The sequence below is a fragment of the Strix aluco genome, chromosome 20, assembly GCF_031877795.1.
Source record: "Strix aluco isolate bStrAlu1 chromosome 20, bStrAlu1.hap1, whole genome shotgun sequence".
NCBI classification, from domain to species: domain Eukaryota; kingdom Metazoa; phylum Chordata; class Aves; order Strigiformes; family Strigidae; genus Strix; species Strix aluco.
The window spans coordinates 12,161,300-12,176,156 of NC_133950.1; the positions used below are offsets into that span (position 1 = coordinate 12,161,300).

A 14,857-nucleotide genomic window follows, 5' to 3' on the forward strand; every position below is an offset into this window, starting at 1 on the left:
GAGCTGCCCTACCAACGTCAGTACACATCCAAGTCAGGAAGGATTAGTTTAATCTAAGGCAAATGCAAAAAAATTAAAAATTGGGAAAAAAAAACCACCCAAGACCAAAAACCCACACCACCAAATATCAACCTTACCCAAATGTGTGGGTTTTTTATTGCACATTTTTTATGCCTCACCATACTGAAACACAAGCGAAGAGTTATTTAATTTGTATTTGACCAGAGACTTAATAAAATTACGATTCAAACTTAATTACTGATGAAAACCCAAAGCTTGAAGATCTCTACCTTACTCACAAAAGGAGCTTGGGATGCAGGAGCAGCTGTACCACACAGTGCCAGAGGACTGGAAATTAGTGTCAGCTACAGGGGAACAGGGAGAGAAGAGGGGCTCTGGAGCCAGCTCCGTGCAGGGACGGGGGAGGAATACTGTACTGAGAGCTGTGCACAGGGAATAGGGATTGCAAGCCTGAGGGGTGCTACATCTGCTCCCATTTGCAAATAAAGATGTCCTTTGCATCACACTCTCGCAGCTGGCTGGCAAACCAGCTTGAATTACACCTCCCAAAATCCAATCATGGTTATAGACATGGTGATCAATAAGTACCGAGGGCAAGTACACTCATCCCACTTCCCACCTCTCCAGAAATGGCCTCTACAGCAAAAGCAATTAGCAGAAACGAAGTTTTGCTCCAGGCTCATCAAAACTGGCCTCATGTCCACTGACTCTCAGAGGAGAGCTGGGCTTTAAGACTCTTTTCCCCTGTTTATTTTGTTAGTCTCTGTGACGGGTCAGTAGCTTTTGGGTCACCCCATCCTGCCAGGCACCACCAAGCACTGGACTCAGATCTCGGGAACTGAGCATGAAAATAAAGCAAACTTGAGATTGCAACCTAATGAGGTGATTTTACTCATTTATTTATTTAAACATCAAGTAGTAAACTACTAGCTGTGTGGCCAGCCTGACCGTTTCACCAGTCTGGTTTCCCTGCTGAACAAGAACTGGGAGGTTTTAGGGGGACACCAGTTCATCTCTCCACAGCAGGGAGCACCAGTCCCTGCAGCCTCACCCACGGCTGCAGCAGGACCCGGTGCTCTCACCACACAGACACCTTCAGCAAGTGAAAACAAATCAGCATGGAAGAGGATTAAAAAAAAAACCAACCAAACAAACAAAACACCAAACACACACACAACAGTGTCTGGATCTTAAAGCGTTTCTTTTCAGAGAGATGCGATTTCACCTCTGGCCTTTGAAATGATGCTCACCTCGGGCAAAAATCTGTTTCTCATTACACACCTGCACAACCCCATTTAATTCACTGAGAAAGGTGGATGACAGAGTATTACTGGGTGTTTCAAGTCTAGTGCAAGTGTCTTGTCCCCCTGGCATTTTGACTGATTAATAAAAAAAAAAAAAATAATCTCTGTAGTAAGGCAGACAGCTGGTTAGCCAGCCCAGCCAGCCAGGCAAAATGTGCCTTTATCATCAAAAACAATTTCTGAAGTTTCTAGGCACACTCTGTCTTGCACATCCCTACCGCCGCGTCTGAACGCATCACAGCTGTGTGACAACGATGGGCCTCTGCACTCTTCTTCTGAAATTTGGTCCAGAGAGACTAAACCGCTCACCGATCGCCGCCGCGAGGGTGAGGCACCGCGGGGCCGTTTGCCCCCACCCCGGCGGGGCTCAGACCCTTTGCTCTCTCCTCCCCGGGCTGCCAGCGCCACGGATGCACAGAAGGCAAAGAGCAGCAAGATGCCTCCTGTCTTTAGCTACCCCAGGAGAAGCCTGACTCCCAAATTCAGGAATTGTCACAGAAACACCCAATATGTAACGACTCAAATCGAGGTTAATTTGGGTCTTCTCCTGGCCGAGAAGCATCAGCTGAGCCTCACCAGGCAACGGCTCTGCACGTCCCCATGGGCTCGGCTTTGGCCAGGCTGTGCCAGTCCACTGACAACTGGGTCCCAGCAAAACCACCCGATTGAGCCAGTTCCCTCCACACCCCTCCTAAGCCAGGAAAGCAGCCAGCTGGGGTAGGCAGAGAGTGATTTCATTAAGGACAGCTGAGCTGTAAACTCTCACCTCCAACAAGCAACACCTGCCTCGGCGAGGGTAGCAAGAGTCCCTTCTCCAAACTACCACTGGGATCTTCCCTAGATCACAGCTACCATTTCTAAACCCATTCTGAATTCCCCACAGAGCAAATACAAACCAAAATTAGGTTTGTAGGGCTATAGTATTTCCCTAAAATAAAAAAAGCACAGTATGCCATTCTCAGCGTGTTCTAAGAAAGCACCAGTCCCCACACATCTACAGCTCCAGTGTGACAGTTTATATTTGGAAACACCAGTTTGCACGGAAGACAGTTTGATCAGTTTATAGCCTGGAAAGCGAAGAGGAAACCTCACAGCATTGTTCCACCCTGGGAAGAGGCATCAGTACGTGGTGTTATTTACTCTGCACCAGCAGGTCTCACGTCCCGACGCCAGAGCTGACCCGGGCTGGTTGGGGCTTTGCGGGATCAAGGTCCCCGGCTGCGAGGGAGCAGCCCCATCCTCGCGTTCACGTGCACGCAGCAAAACGTGCTTCGCTCCAAGATTCGGGCCCCAACGCCTGGCAGGGGAACTCCCGGCTGCCCTCAACCCCAGCAGCAACCCCAGCACACGGGGTCACGCCTGGCCGGGCGAGGAGGCTGAACGGACCCAAAACACCGTTGCCCTGGAACAAAACTCTGGCGGAAGAAGGGAAAAGCACTTGCCGGATAAGCTGCGTGTTTGCACAGCACGTATCCAGAACGCATGTTAACATCATATATTATTTATCTTTGAAGGCTTCAATAAAGTTAAACAGAGTCTCACATGTCTTTGCTACCAGGAAATTTCCTTTCCCTTTTATCCATAAAACCTGTTGTTGTTCAGAAACAAGAGCCAGTTTACTGTCCACATGTCAAACAGGGACTGCGGGGTGGGGAGGACAAAGTACCCCGGTTCAGTTGTTTCTAACTGATTTCACTTCCCGATTCCCATGCAAATGCCGCGCAGCTCAGCTTGCAAAAACATAAGCAGAGCATTTAAACCCAAAACAACCAGAGCTGATTTTTTTTTTTCTTCGTTTGTTTAAGCCTGCTTCCACCAAAACAACCAGAAATTGGAAACATTTCCAAGGAAGGAGCCTTAAAGCTTTACAGTTCCCAGACCATAAAGCCACGGTGAGCACGGTGCAGGCGGGGGACAGGCTCCCTGCCCAGCCGGGCTCGGGACAGCCTTACAGAGCACCAGGCTTCGAGTTTTTTGATGATTTTTATTTATTTATTTATTTTGCTTTTCATCTTCCCGGTCAAAGTTTTGTCCTCAAGGCCAGCACCCTCCCAGGACCGCCCGCTCCTCCAGCACATCAAAGCTGAACTAGTGCCTCGTTAAAAACCCCCAAGTAATCCCCATCTCCTCCTCTTCCCCGTATTATTTGCTTTTGTTTCACGATGTGACTGTAAACAGAAGGGGGGATGTGTCCCTCTTTCCCGGGGTGGGTTTTTTTCCCCACTCCGGAGCCTTTTACCCGTGCGGCCGCGAGTCCCGGGGCTGAGCCTGCCGGGGCTCGACCGGCGAGAAACCCGGGAGGTAAAGACGGGGAGAGGGGCTGAAGGGCAGCTGGGGGGGGTGAAGGGCAGTTGGGGGGGGGGGGGGGGGGTTGAAACAGACGGTCTCCCACGCACCCCCTCCCCAAACCCGCTCGCGGTCACTCATCCCACCAAGTTTTGCGAGCGCAACCCCCGCCTCCAGGGACGGGCGCGCTCGTGGGGGTCCCCCCCACCCCCCCATCCACCCACCCCCCTCCTACCTGGGACATTTGGGGCCTGAAGTTGATGTCCTTGAGGTCGATGGAGCCGGGGGAAAGGTTGTGGAGCAGCTGGCAGAGCAACACCCCGTCCCGCAGCGCCTGCGCCAGGTCGAAGACCACCGCCGAGGGCCAGACCACCCGGTGGTTGGGGGGCAAAACTTTGCAGTCGATGAGCCAGCGGCCGCACTGCCGCCACTCCTCCATGGCCGCGGGTCCGACGGGGCCGCCGCCCCGCTCACACACCCGGCCTTCCTCCTCCTCCTCCTCCTCCTCGCCGCCGCTCAGGGGCAGCGGGCGGCTGCTCTGCACCGCGGCCCCGCGCTACCGCCCCGCTCCATCGCCGCCCGCCGCCCGGGGAAGCATCGCTCCGCGCCGGGGCTCTGCGGAGGAGGAGGAGGAGGAGGAAGGAGGAGGAGGAAGGAGGAGGAAGGAGGGCGGCGCGGAGTTTTCCGGCGGAGGGCTGCCCCTGTCCCCGCTGCGGCCCCACCGCCTCGGCCGGGGCTAAGCGCGCCGCATCCTCCCGGGAACAAAGCGGGGGGGGGGGCGGAACGGGACACACAGAAACACACACGGGATAGGACCGAGCAACCCCTGCCCCGAGGAAACTTCGCGGAGCTGCCGCGGGTGGGAGCTTTTCCCCCCGCCCCGGGCAGGCGGGAGGAGCTCCCGGTCCGCCCCCGCCGCCCCTTTGTCTGCGGGAGCCCGGGCTCGGCTGGGAGCAGGGGGCGGGGTGGGCTCACGCCGCCTTGGCTCTTTTCCCAATTTTTTAAATTGTTTTGTTTTGTTCCGCCCCCCCCCCCTTTTTTTTTTTTTCTGTATCTCCTCGTTCTCTCCCGTCGATGCTGCTTCGCTCCCCGGTCCGCGGAAACCCCGCCGAGCCGCGGTGCCGCTTCATCCCTCCCCTCTGCAGCCGGGGGGGGTCTGTGTGTCCCTCTCCAAGGGGACCCCCCCCCGCCGCCCCTGCACCCGCACGGCCCCAGCCCGCCGGTGGGGGGGGGGGTCGGGGGCAGCGGCAGGACCCGACCCGGGGCTCCTCTCACCCACACGCTTTGTTTGGGGGCGCACCCCCCCCCCCCCTTTCAGCTCATGTTTGGGTTGCAAATTTTGGATGGGAGATGTTTAACCCAAACAAGCTATCGTATTCCTTGACTTTCAAACATGAAGACAACTCCTATAATTAATTACCAGTGTATTTATTAAAAACCTCAACTCTCAGCCATTAACTCCTTGGCAGCAAACTCTTGAAAAATCTCTGATTTTCACTGGTGGCTTCCATCCAAATCAGCACAGTTTAGAACAGCCTCTTTTCAAATCTGTTCTGAGTTTTCTTCCGAGATCCTCTCCCCAGAGTTTGTCGATTAATTTCCAGCCTGGCTTTCCAGATAGCCAAAACCGGAAGCCGAGACTGGGACGAAGGGAAGCTATTAACCTGGATGTCAAACAAATGCAATGCTAATCTCTTCCAAATGTAGCCAAGTGGAGATAAAGAATAAAGAGCGACTCTACTGGCATGATCCTTCATTTTCAATGTAGGAAGGAGGATCCCTCCAAAGAATGAAAAACAATTGTCTAATATTCCACGGAAAGTTTGGTAGGCCCTTTTTTTAATTTTTTTTTTTAAGAAGGCGCTTCTTTTAGCCTGATGTGCTGGCACTCTGGTTCGGTGTGCGAGACCCGCTGCTCCTCCGGCAGGGCAGGGTAAGTGTAGTATGATCCAAGCCGGAGCAGCATCCACGTGCCCCCATCACAATCAGAGCTACACCCTGCCCTGGGTGTATTCAGGAGCGTGCTGATTTCAGCCCACAGTTCCCCATACCCTGCGGAGGTGATTTCTCAGAATAACTTTCTCATTCTTTTAGTTCTTCGTGAAGGTTTTCTTTCGGGCTCCTGCTAGGTCTCCAACAGCACCCACTGGGCAGGAATCACAAGGCTACTGAAAGGATTGAAGTCCTGCCAGGGATAATTTTGGTTGACTCTGTACTAGTCTGCCTTGTGAGGTCAGGTCTGTAGGTAGAGGACAACAGAGGAGTTTATTATATGTGTATAATTAAAGCTGCTAGCTACAGCCTGGCTTTTTTACTGCGTAATAAAAAGCGTACTTGGCCCCTGGACACTTAGGAACAACCACTGCAGCTGCAAAGCCAGCCTCTGTGTGGGAGGTGTTGAAGCCTCTCGCCTACCTCTGCAACACTCAAAACAGCTGAGGGCAGAGGTATTTTTGATAGCAGGAAAAAAAACCCAAAACCTGTAAGGCAAGGCCAGGTGAAGAGTATGTATCCAGCACACACGCTAATGGGCTGCGAGTTGCAGATGACAGAAATGAGCTGAAGCAGGACAGGGTACACGGAGAGGACCTGGACACTGCTGTCAGGAGGTACCTAAACTAAAAGGGAGCTTGCATCAATTAGAGAGGTTGAATTTTGTGCTAGAGCTGGTGTTCCCTTCTCCTGCCCCTTGGCACTGCTGGGAATGATAGCCAGGGAAGGACAGACGGTCAGGGAAGGACAGACAGCCAGGGCTGAGGCTGCTGACCCCCTCGCGGAGGCTGACACCACCCTCTGCTGGGGACCCAGCGTGGAGCTTCTCCTCTCCGCTAACCGGCTTCCCTGTGTGTGCTTTTATCACTTCCTTGCATGGGGGAAGCCTGGGAGGGGACTGAATGCACTAGAAAGATAACAACAGAAGGAACATGATGCTTTTTCACCCCCAAATGTCTCTGTAACTAGATCCAAGGAGACTGGCAGGCAGCTATTGCCAGAGGGCAGCAGGCAGCCGCCGCCGCAGAGCAGGGGTGAGGGGGTACATGGCTGGGGAAGCACTGGCTGCTTGGGAGCATCACAGTCCAGCATGGAATAGGCAAAACCAGTCATTACAGAAAGAAGGAAGGAAGGAAAGGAAAGAAAGGAAGGAAAATGCACAAACATGCAAAGGGATCGTACCCTACAAATCAACCAAAATATACCTGGGAAATGGCCACATTTCACAGTAAAGTATATTTTCTGTAATGTTTGGCATCGCTCCTGGGAGAAGAGCTGACTGCCCAGTCAGCACACGCAGAGAAGCAGCCACCACGCTGCCTCTTTGGAGCAGCCATCTGAAAATATCCCGTAAATACAAGGGCCATACCGCCAAGAAATCCCCATTTCCACGCCAGCCAGTGTCTGTGGATTGCCATTGCCACCTTCTGGATTAGACCAAGTGTGCACCAGTCTGTCCCAAACCCAGTGCTGGCTGCCAGCAGCCCAGTGGACATGTCTCCAGCTGGAGCCAGGGTCCCTGGAGCAGAAGCCGTCACGGCTGCTGTCACAGCAGAGCTCGGGCACCGCCAGCCACTGCCAGCAGTGCCCCAGGCAGCCTACGTGCCATTTACATCACGCCCTTAGATTTTATGATCTCCTTTCACCGACTATTTTAGGAAACGTGTGCAAGTCCCAGCTCGGCAAACACGCTGCTCTTGCTCGCTCCTCAGTGAGGGACAGATCACACAGCTAGTGAAGTGCTGCCATATTAAACTACTAAGATTCACAGGGTACAGACAGGAATTCTCTGTCTGGCTCATCCACTGCTGTAAACACCTGATCTACCTGCCCAGACAACTTGTACCCTGGAATAGTCACTGCAATTATCCTCCCGCTAACGGCCCTGCACTCCTGCCAGGAGAGCTCATGTCTTCTCCCCTACGCCCGGGGCACGCCGCCTCCCGGAGCAGGCAATGTAGGTTACTGCCTGCTGCCTGGAAAGGGAGGGCAGGAAAATTAACCTGGCGCAGATCGATGCTGTCAGGAGGGATGAACTGGATTCCCTTCTTGTACTGGTGCAACGGGAGCAGTCAACCAGAGATTTTCTTTGTTTAGCCTGCAAAAAGGTAGTGCCTGAGAGTGCAGCTTCACTGGAAAAGGGCTCTTGACCCGGGTACCAAGCAGGCAGAGCTGGCACTTCCCTGGGCATTTCCCTGTGGAAGAGTCTCATTTATGGGGCCCGTGATGCCCCAGCTGTGCTGAATACAAGTAACACCCTCTTCCCAACACCATCATTGCGCTGCTGGGACACCTCACTAACCAGCTTTTCTCCACTGGAGTCCACCCCCAGCAGCTTTCCCACCAAAATCAGATAGACCCAAGGCGTATCGCAGTCCTAAGGAGCTCAGCAGGGGGAAAATCACCCAGCGCAGCCCCATCCTGCAGCCCTGTCTTACAGCAGAGGGGAGGCCTGAGGCAGCTCGTGGGGAAAAGCAGACACAGAGATTTCCTTGGGGGAAGGAGGAGAGGAACTAACCACTGGCCAGGCAGCACCGGGGTTTCACCTCATTCATTCCACTGCTGCTGCTTCTGAGGTTTATGTGGGAAGGGTGCTGTTGGCAGATGTCTCAGGGACTCACGGCGAAGGGTCAAGCAGACAGAGACAGTTGTTGGCTTTCAGTCTGCAGTTTCCAGTCCTCCTCCTTGCCTTATCTCGGCGACGTAACCACTCCGCTGACCGGCTGCTTCTGCTATGCTCTCAGTTTGATGATAACTGGTAATTTTTCAGAGAAGACCAAGACACCTCACTCGTGCCAAAAGACTAAATCTGGTTCCACTAACCAATTTTGCATTTTGCTCTGCAGCTTCCACAAGGTGGGGCCTGGACTGCTCCTCCGTGCTAGCGGGAGGCGGATTAAGCAGCAAAGTCAGGACATTTCTAATCGTAAATATTTTAATAGCGTATTCTTTTTTTTTTTTTTTTTTTTCTTTCGTCCCTCTTCTTTGTGTTTGGTCTAAATCTTCTGGGAACAGGGAATTGCAGCGTGCCTCCTATCCGACGGAAGTAAACTGCTGCGTCTTGTTTGTGTTGGTGAAGGCCAAGCGGAACGGCAGCGGTGCCTCGAGTAGCTCTGCCACAGAATCCGGTCCTTCACAGGAGATTAGATGGCGCTGCGTTCACAGGAGATAAGAAGATTGAGAGCTTAAATTTAGCATCATCAGAAAAAGAATAAGCCCCACAGCTCACTTCAAAATGTATTTTTTACTGCGTTTGCCAGGGGAGAGCGGGGCTAAGGAAATGTGCTGTGGCAGAGAGGGATGGCGCGCGGGGGCAGAGGAGGTGCTGCTGTCACCCGCCTTTTCCACGCAGCCCACGCCGCAGCCGGGATGTCACAGCGAGGGTCGCATGAGGCTCCTGAGGGTGTCCCCTACCCGCCTTCAGCCCACCGACGGGCAGTCGCTGGGGAGCCTGAGAAAACCGAAGGGGTACAAAGGTACCACACGCCCTCCCAGTACAAATGGCTGCCACACCAGTCACCCACCAGAAAGGAAACTGGGCAGCAGGACGCTCTGCCTTGGCTGTGAACCCCAGGGCTGGGACCCCCCTCCGCGGCACCTTCATCCGCTCCCCCAAGGGCAGTGCCGGGGGTGGGCAGCCCCAGGCTCGCCCAGTTCAGCCCCCGCGCTCCCAGTTGCGATGCCACGCGTGTCCCTTTAAAGGGACCCAGCGCTGGGGACACCCGCGGGACCCACGCACCCAGCGTGGGGAGCCCCCGCCCCACGCACCCCACTCAGGGTGCTCCCCTGCCGTGTCCCTGCCCCACACGCCCCGCTCGGGGCCTCCCCCGGCGGTGCCCCCGCTGCCGCCCGCCCCGGCCCCCCCGGCCCCCCCGGCGGCGGTTCTGGCTCCTCCCGCCGTGATGCGCTCGGGAGGCGCCTCCGCGGCTGCTCCGCCGAGCGGCGCCGGGGCCGATCCGGCCGGGCCGGGCAGCGCAGGCACGGTGGGGCCGGGGGGTGCGGGTGGGGGTGCAGGGAGCCCGTAGAGGTGTGTGGGGGGGGGGAAGTCCCCACGGCGGTCGCGCAGGGGCAGGAAAGCCCCGGGGGGCCGCGGGCGGGTGCGCGGTGCCAGCGGAAGGGGTTGGGGGGGGGTTCAGGGGGGGCGGGTGGGAGGGGGGGGCACGGTGGTGCCGGGAAAAGGACCCTTGCAGGGCGGGGACCCCCGCGGCCGGGCTTTGGGGTGACTCTCGCCGTGCCCCCCAGGTTGAAGCCCTGAAGCGGTGCTGTCAGGAGGCGACGGGCCCCCCCCGGGCTCGGGCACCATAACCGGGGCTGGCGGCAGCATCTCCTGCATCCCCGAGTACGTGACTCGCGGAGCTCCCGTTGAGCCACAGATGGAGAGTTCACACAACAGGCCTGGATGCTGGTGACCTCTTAGGCCTGACCTCTTAGGCCTGCCCTACGGCTTCGGGATCTGTTCTTCAGGGAAGCAAAACTCACCCAGAGCCCCTCAGCTGGTCCTTGCGCGGCTGCGGAGCGAGCCCAGCGCCCCGGGGCCACCCTGTTGAGGTACTTCATAGACTCTAGACAACAAGCAGCTCCTGCGCACGTCGTCCCTTCGCAAGATGAAACACGTAGTGGCGTCACCCCTGGATAAGCTTTTGGAAGTCCTGGCTTGTTATTTAAGCAAGTCCAGGGCAGCAGTTGTGATTTTTGGGCGTGCGTATCCCCGCTCCCTCTCCTGAGTGGTGCTTACAGCGGCCTGTGGGTCCCCCCCACCTGGGGATGTTCTCCCTTGAGCTCAAAACAGCAGCAGCAGCCCCGGACTGACCCATCGGGGCGTATTTTGGAGTTGCTGGGAAGGAGCTCTCGTCTTTGGCGCTATCCTGGAGCAGATGACTGACAAAGTAATGAACGGGAGGGTGCCCCTGCCTGAAAAAGCCTTGTCCGAGGGCTACGCCCGGCTGCGGTACAGGGACACCTCTCTGCTCATCTGGCAGCAGCAGCAGCAGAAGCTGGAGTCGGCCCCCCCCAACACTTACCTGAGCCGGAGTCGGAGCATGTGGTACTCGCAGTACGGCAACGAAGCCATCCTGGTGCGGGACAAAAACAAGCTGGATGTCTCCAGGGACACGGGGCAATCCAAGTTTTGTGCTATTATGTAGTTTCGGTGGGTTTGCATTAGAAATCCACGCATGGAGGCAAACCGGACTTGCAGCAAGCTGGGGGAGATGCACCATCCTCATGACAGCCCTGCGGCTAAGGCAGCGCGCACAGGATAAGCCAGAAGGGCTGTCTGAAGTTTATGTTTCTTTTCGCTGTTGGTAGCATCAGATTTTGCATGTCGTTGAGTGCGCGTAACGAAAACAGCCTCGCTCAGGAACTCGTGAGCCTGTGCTTGCTGCCTGGCATCTTAGCAGGGTCTGTCCTGGACCATGTGTTGCTTGTGAGTGGCTTGTGTACCGTGAGAAACACCCGCTGGCGTTTGGGAGCCATCCCCAAGCAGGCACTTCTACTTGCTAGTCCTTACGCATTGCCAAAGCTTTGTGAGTGCTGGGGGGAGAGAGGGGAGCGCAGAGCCGTTTCCATTAAGGCTGGTATTTCAGGAAGGTGATCTGCAAAACTACCTGGCCATTACTTGTTCTGCTTGCCCTGCCTCCCTTTAATTACCGTTGGAAGTGGTCTCTTACAACTAGGTAACAAAGAGATTTATTGGGGGGGGAGGAAAGGAAAGATTGTACGGAGAATTTCATCTGAGCCTTCAAAACTTGGCAGGAAAGGTGGGCTGCAGCTTCACCCTGTGCAGAGCAAAGGGCCCTCTCTGATGCCACAGTTTGATATCGTGGAAATGGCAGGACTTTGGGAGCTGGTGGAGCTGACTCCTTTCACTCAGGTAGATCCCCAGCTCACGCTTTGGGAACGGATCACCCAGTGAACCACCTGAGAGGGAGGGACAGGCCCAGCAGAGCAACAGGAAGAAAGCTCCTGTAAATACATCTCCTGCTAAGGGACTGAGGAAACCCCTACGCAGTACATACCTGTCCCAGAGATCAGTTACGGAAGAAAAGAGTCTACTGAAGTTTGCTCTGCATTTAGGTTTTAATGCATGCAGTAGCTTGGAAGGGTTTATCTTCTAATTCGGGTTGGATAGTAGATTTGGTGCATGTATTTTAAAAGTTGTGTCTGGGAGCGTTTGTTTCAACTAACTGGAGCATTTTAGGAGCGAAAAATACAGTTGCACTTCTTGGGAATAGAAATTGTTTTCAGGTTGTTGCCGTTAGAGCTGAATCTCTGACTTGCTCAAGGCAAGATCAAGCTGAGAAACTCAACCCAGCAAGCACTAAACCTTTATTAAAAACAAAGCAGTACCACTTCTGGGGTGCTAATTATGTGCCCAGGGTTCAGCATTGAAGTATAAGATTGGGCTTAAGTCATAGACTCCCTTTATGCCCTGCCTAGGACGTCCTCCTGCAGCCCTGTGCGCCTAATCCAGCAGCGCTTAGGTATAGGCTTAACTTCAAGCAAATCAGTATTTGATACTCACTTCAGTACGGATTATTTACCTGCCTAAAATTAGGTACAGTCATTACTTCTGTTAATATTTATCTAAAACCTCTTCTGCATTTTTCAAGCACTTTATTTTAATACAGTGAAGAATCTCTTCCACCTCCCCCGTGTGGGTTAAATGCTACAACAGAGTCAGGTTTGCTGAGCAGAACATCCCTGTTTTAACACGAGATTGTAGAGGTTTGATGCACTCAGCCCTGATCCGTAGCACGTGTATGCACTCCAAACCATAGGCAGCTCTTTTTTTTTTTTTTTTTAAAAAAAAAAGTACTATTTATGCATGTGTTGATGTTTGGTACCTTACGCGTGTGCTCATAAAACTAAACCTGCTGATGGCCCTCAGTGCTTCGCAGACCTGTCTGCTCTGCACCCTCCCATGGTTCCCTGGATCTTGCCAGGACTAGCTCTGGATGGGAACTATTTTGGTGAATAAATGTTTTTCAACTTGGGGAAAAAGCATTTAAGAAGATTCACAAAACTAACGAGACTCAGAAAGGCGCCGGCAGCAGGGGTGATGCTCCTGCACCCAGCGTGCTGTTTAAGGTAGAGCATCGCGGGGGATGCGTGACCCACCCAGGGCTCCAGTTCTCGCCTCAGCAGGTGGGTGATTATTTATGATTATTTATACAAAGAGGAGGAGGCCAGGCTGAGAGCTCCCCTGGGAACTGCAGGGGGGAAAAGACCTGGAGAGCCAGGAGAGGGGGGCTCGGGGCCTTTCCAGCAGCCACGGGGGGCATGCGAACTCTGGGAGTTTAAGGAACAGCACATCCCCAAAGCCAGCTGTTCATTTTCTTTTCTTATAGAAAAAACACAGGTTTTCTTTTATTTTAATTTCAGTAAGAAAGTTGATTTGATTATCTCGGGTATAATCAGTCTCTTTTTGTTTATGTGGCTGGTAAACCAAAATTCAGTTATTTGAAGAATGTTGATTGGACTATACGAGAATAAAAACTGAAATATGTGCATAAATTCTTCCAGGCTTGAGCCTGGATATGACAGTACAGGAAGAGTGTGACTTGTTCTTCCCTCTCTCTGTGAATGTGACTGTATTTTTTTCCATATCTGTGTGTCCTTATTAGTCACAGCAGGTTTGTGGAGTGGCTGCTATAAGCGAGCATTTCTGTAAGCCAGTTGTGTAGTGTTGATGATGCACTTGGTTAAAATGCTGTTGTAGCCTCTTTGATAAAGTGCATTAAAATGATTTGAATGCATCATCGCAAGCAGCTGTTTTTCTTCTGTGTGTTAATCACTCTGGCACATGTGAGGATTACAGCTATTATCACTCCCAATCCCCACCCAGGCAGAAGAGGGAAAGCTCAGCAGACAGGCGGTTCCTCCCAGTTGGGAATTACCTCAGTTACTGGTGGGGCTGTGGGTAACCTCCCTCCCCAGATTCACACCATTTTACCTGTGAAGACCAGCCACATGTGGAGGAGGCTCCTCCAGGTTCCCGACAGCCCCTGCCGAGTCTTAGCGGTGCGCTGGGGGACAAGGACAGCCTCGGGATGTCACACACGCAATAACCGCTATCGACACGGACACCGGCGTCGGCCAAACCTCAACTGCGTTCTGCCTCTCCTCATCCTCCTCCAAGTCTGGAAGAAGCAGCACTGCTTGATGCACCTAGAAATAACTCACTAGTAAGTGCTAAAGAAAACATCCTCCTGCGAGGCAACTGCAGGAGCCTCACAACTGCCTCGCAGGAGGTTTTTAAAGGATAGGTTGAACAAACATTTCCTTTGGGGGTATCATTGATACAACACACACCTTCACTGATACAACAGCTAAGCAAAACAGGTTTGCTGAAACCTTAGAGATCATGGCTTTTAAACCCAGTGAGCAGAACACAGTTAGAGAAAGATTAACCCTGGGGAAACCTGGCTGTTGTAACCCTTAACTTATAAATAAACCATCAGGCATGCGTCTGAGAAACCTAACAGCAAAGCCAACCTGAATCGTCTCCAGTGACCAAAATAGATTTTGGCCACCATACAGTAATGTCAGGACTCCGCTGTGACAGTGACCAGTTCCTCTGGGCCCCCCTTTCCCAGCAGTGCCCTCCACGTCCCAGTCACCCTGGGCTCGCTGAGCCGCAGGGCCAGCACCGGCTGGTGGAGCGGATGCTGCTGCCAGTGTTGGTGAGAAAGTCCCTCTGGGTCCTTCAGGTGCTGGTGGCTTCAAAGTAGTCAGCATTAAACTGGGTGAAATGTCCATTTTCTTTATTTTCAGCTGAACATACCTCAATGAGACAGAATTCTCACATAATCTAGGACCCCTTCAGACTGTGGGCTTCTAGGAAAAGTCCTTCCTTGGCTGTCCTGGTACATTACAGCACCCTGAGTGTCTCCTTCCCCAACAGAAAGGTGTATTTAGAGCACGTTTACTCCAGGTACTGAACTGCAATTCGGGGACCCCAGGCCAAGCTGGCAGTGCCCCAGACTTGCCCCCTGCTCTGAAGGCAGTTTCCCCCGTTAGTGTGGCGCTCTGTGAGCACTAACAGCTGGACTTGCAAAATGACTTCCAAATTATTTCAGTACTCATGGCACTAGGTCTCTCTGTATTCATGTTTGTCTCTTGGCAATGCTACTCAACTGACTGCTCAATCAAAGCCCTACCAGTTCTCAACTGGAGCAAGAGCAACACCTGAAAAAGAGGATGAGGAAAGGGAAAGGGAGAGGAGAGGGGAAAATATGGGATCAAACTGCACA

General features: G+C 53.5%; 2 protein-coding genes and 1 long non-coding RNA gene across 4 annotated transcripts in view; 1 reads left to right on the top strand and 2 right to left on the bottom strand.

Moving 5' to 3' along the window:
• Positions 1 to 4,694, bottom strand: part of VAV2 (vav guanine nucleotide exchange factor 2) — a 149,344-nt gene extending 144,650 nt beyond the window's left edge. The window contains exon 1 of one of the 2 annotated variants that reach the window (XM_074845922.1): positions 3,847 to 4,694. In XM_074845922.1, the coding sequence (XP_074702023.1) occupies positions 3,847 to 4,050 (204 nt within the window). In that variant the 5' untranslated portion in view covers positions 4,051 to 4,694. The remainder of the gene's footprint in view (positions 1 to 3,846) is intronic. The other variant, XM_074845919.1, reaches the window with a different exon arrangement.
• A 408-nt stretch (positions 4,695 to 5,102) lies between these two features.
• Positions 5,103 to 10,763, bottom strand: LOC141932408 (uncharacterized). Its single transcript, XR_012625827.1, has 3 exons — positions 10,625 to 10,763; positions 8,122 to 8,756; positions 5,103 to 5,850 (listed from the first exon to the last, which is right to left on the bottom strand). It is a non-coding gene; the product is annotated as an uncharacterized LOC141932408 (long non-coding RNA).
• BRD3OS (BRD3 opposite strand) lies at positions 9,520 to 13,360 on the top strand. Its single transcript, XM_074845931.1, has 2 exons — positions 9,520 to 9,586; positions 9,846 to 13,360. The coding sequence occupies exon 2, from the start codon at positions 10,478 to 10,480 to the stop codon at positions 10,745 to 10,747; it is 270 nt and encodes an 89-aa protein (XP_074702032.1). The 5' UTR covers positions 9,520 to 9,586; positions 9,846 to 10,477; the 3' UTR covers positions 10,748 to 13,360.
• Positions 13,361 to 14,857: the final 1,497 nt, after the last annotated feature.

Coding starts and splice junctions, on each gene's coding strand:
- BRD3OS (XM_074845931.1), top strand. CDS start 10,478: ATGACTGACAAAGTAATGAACGGGAGGGTGCCCCTGCCTGAAAAAGCC.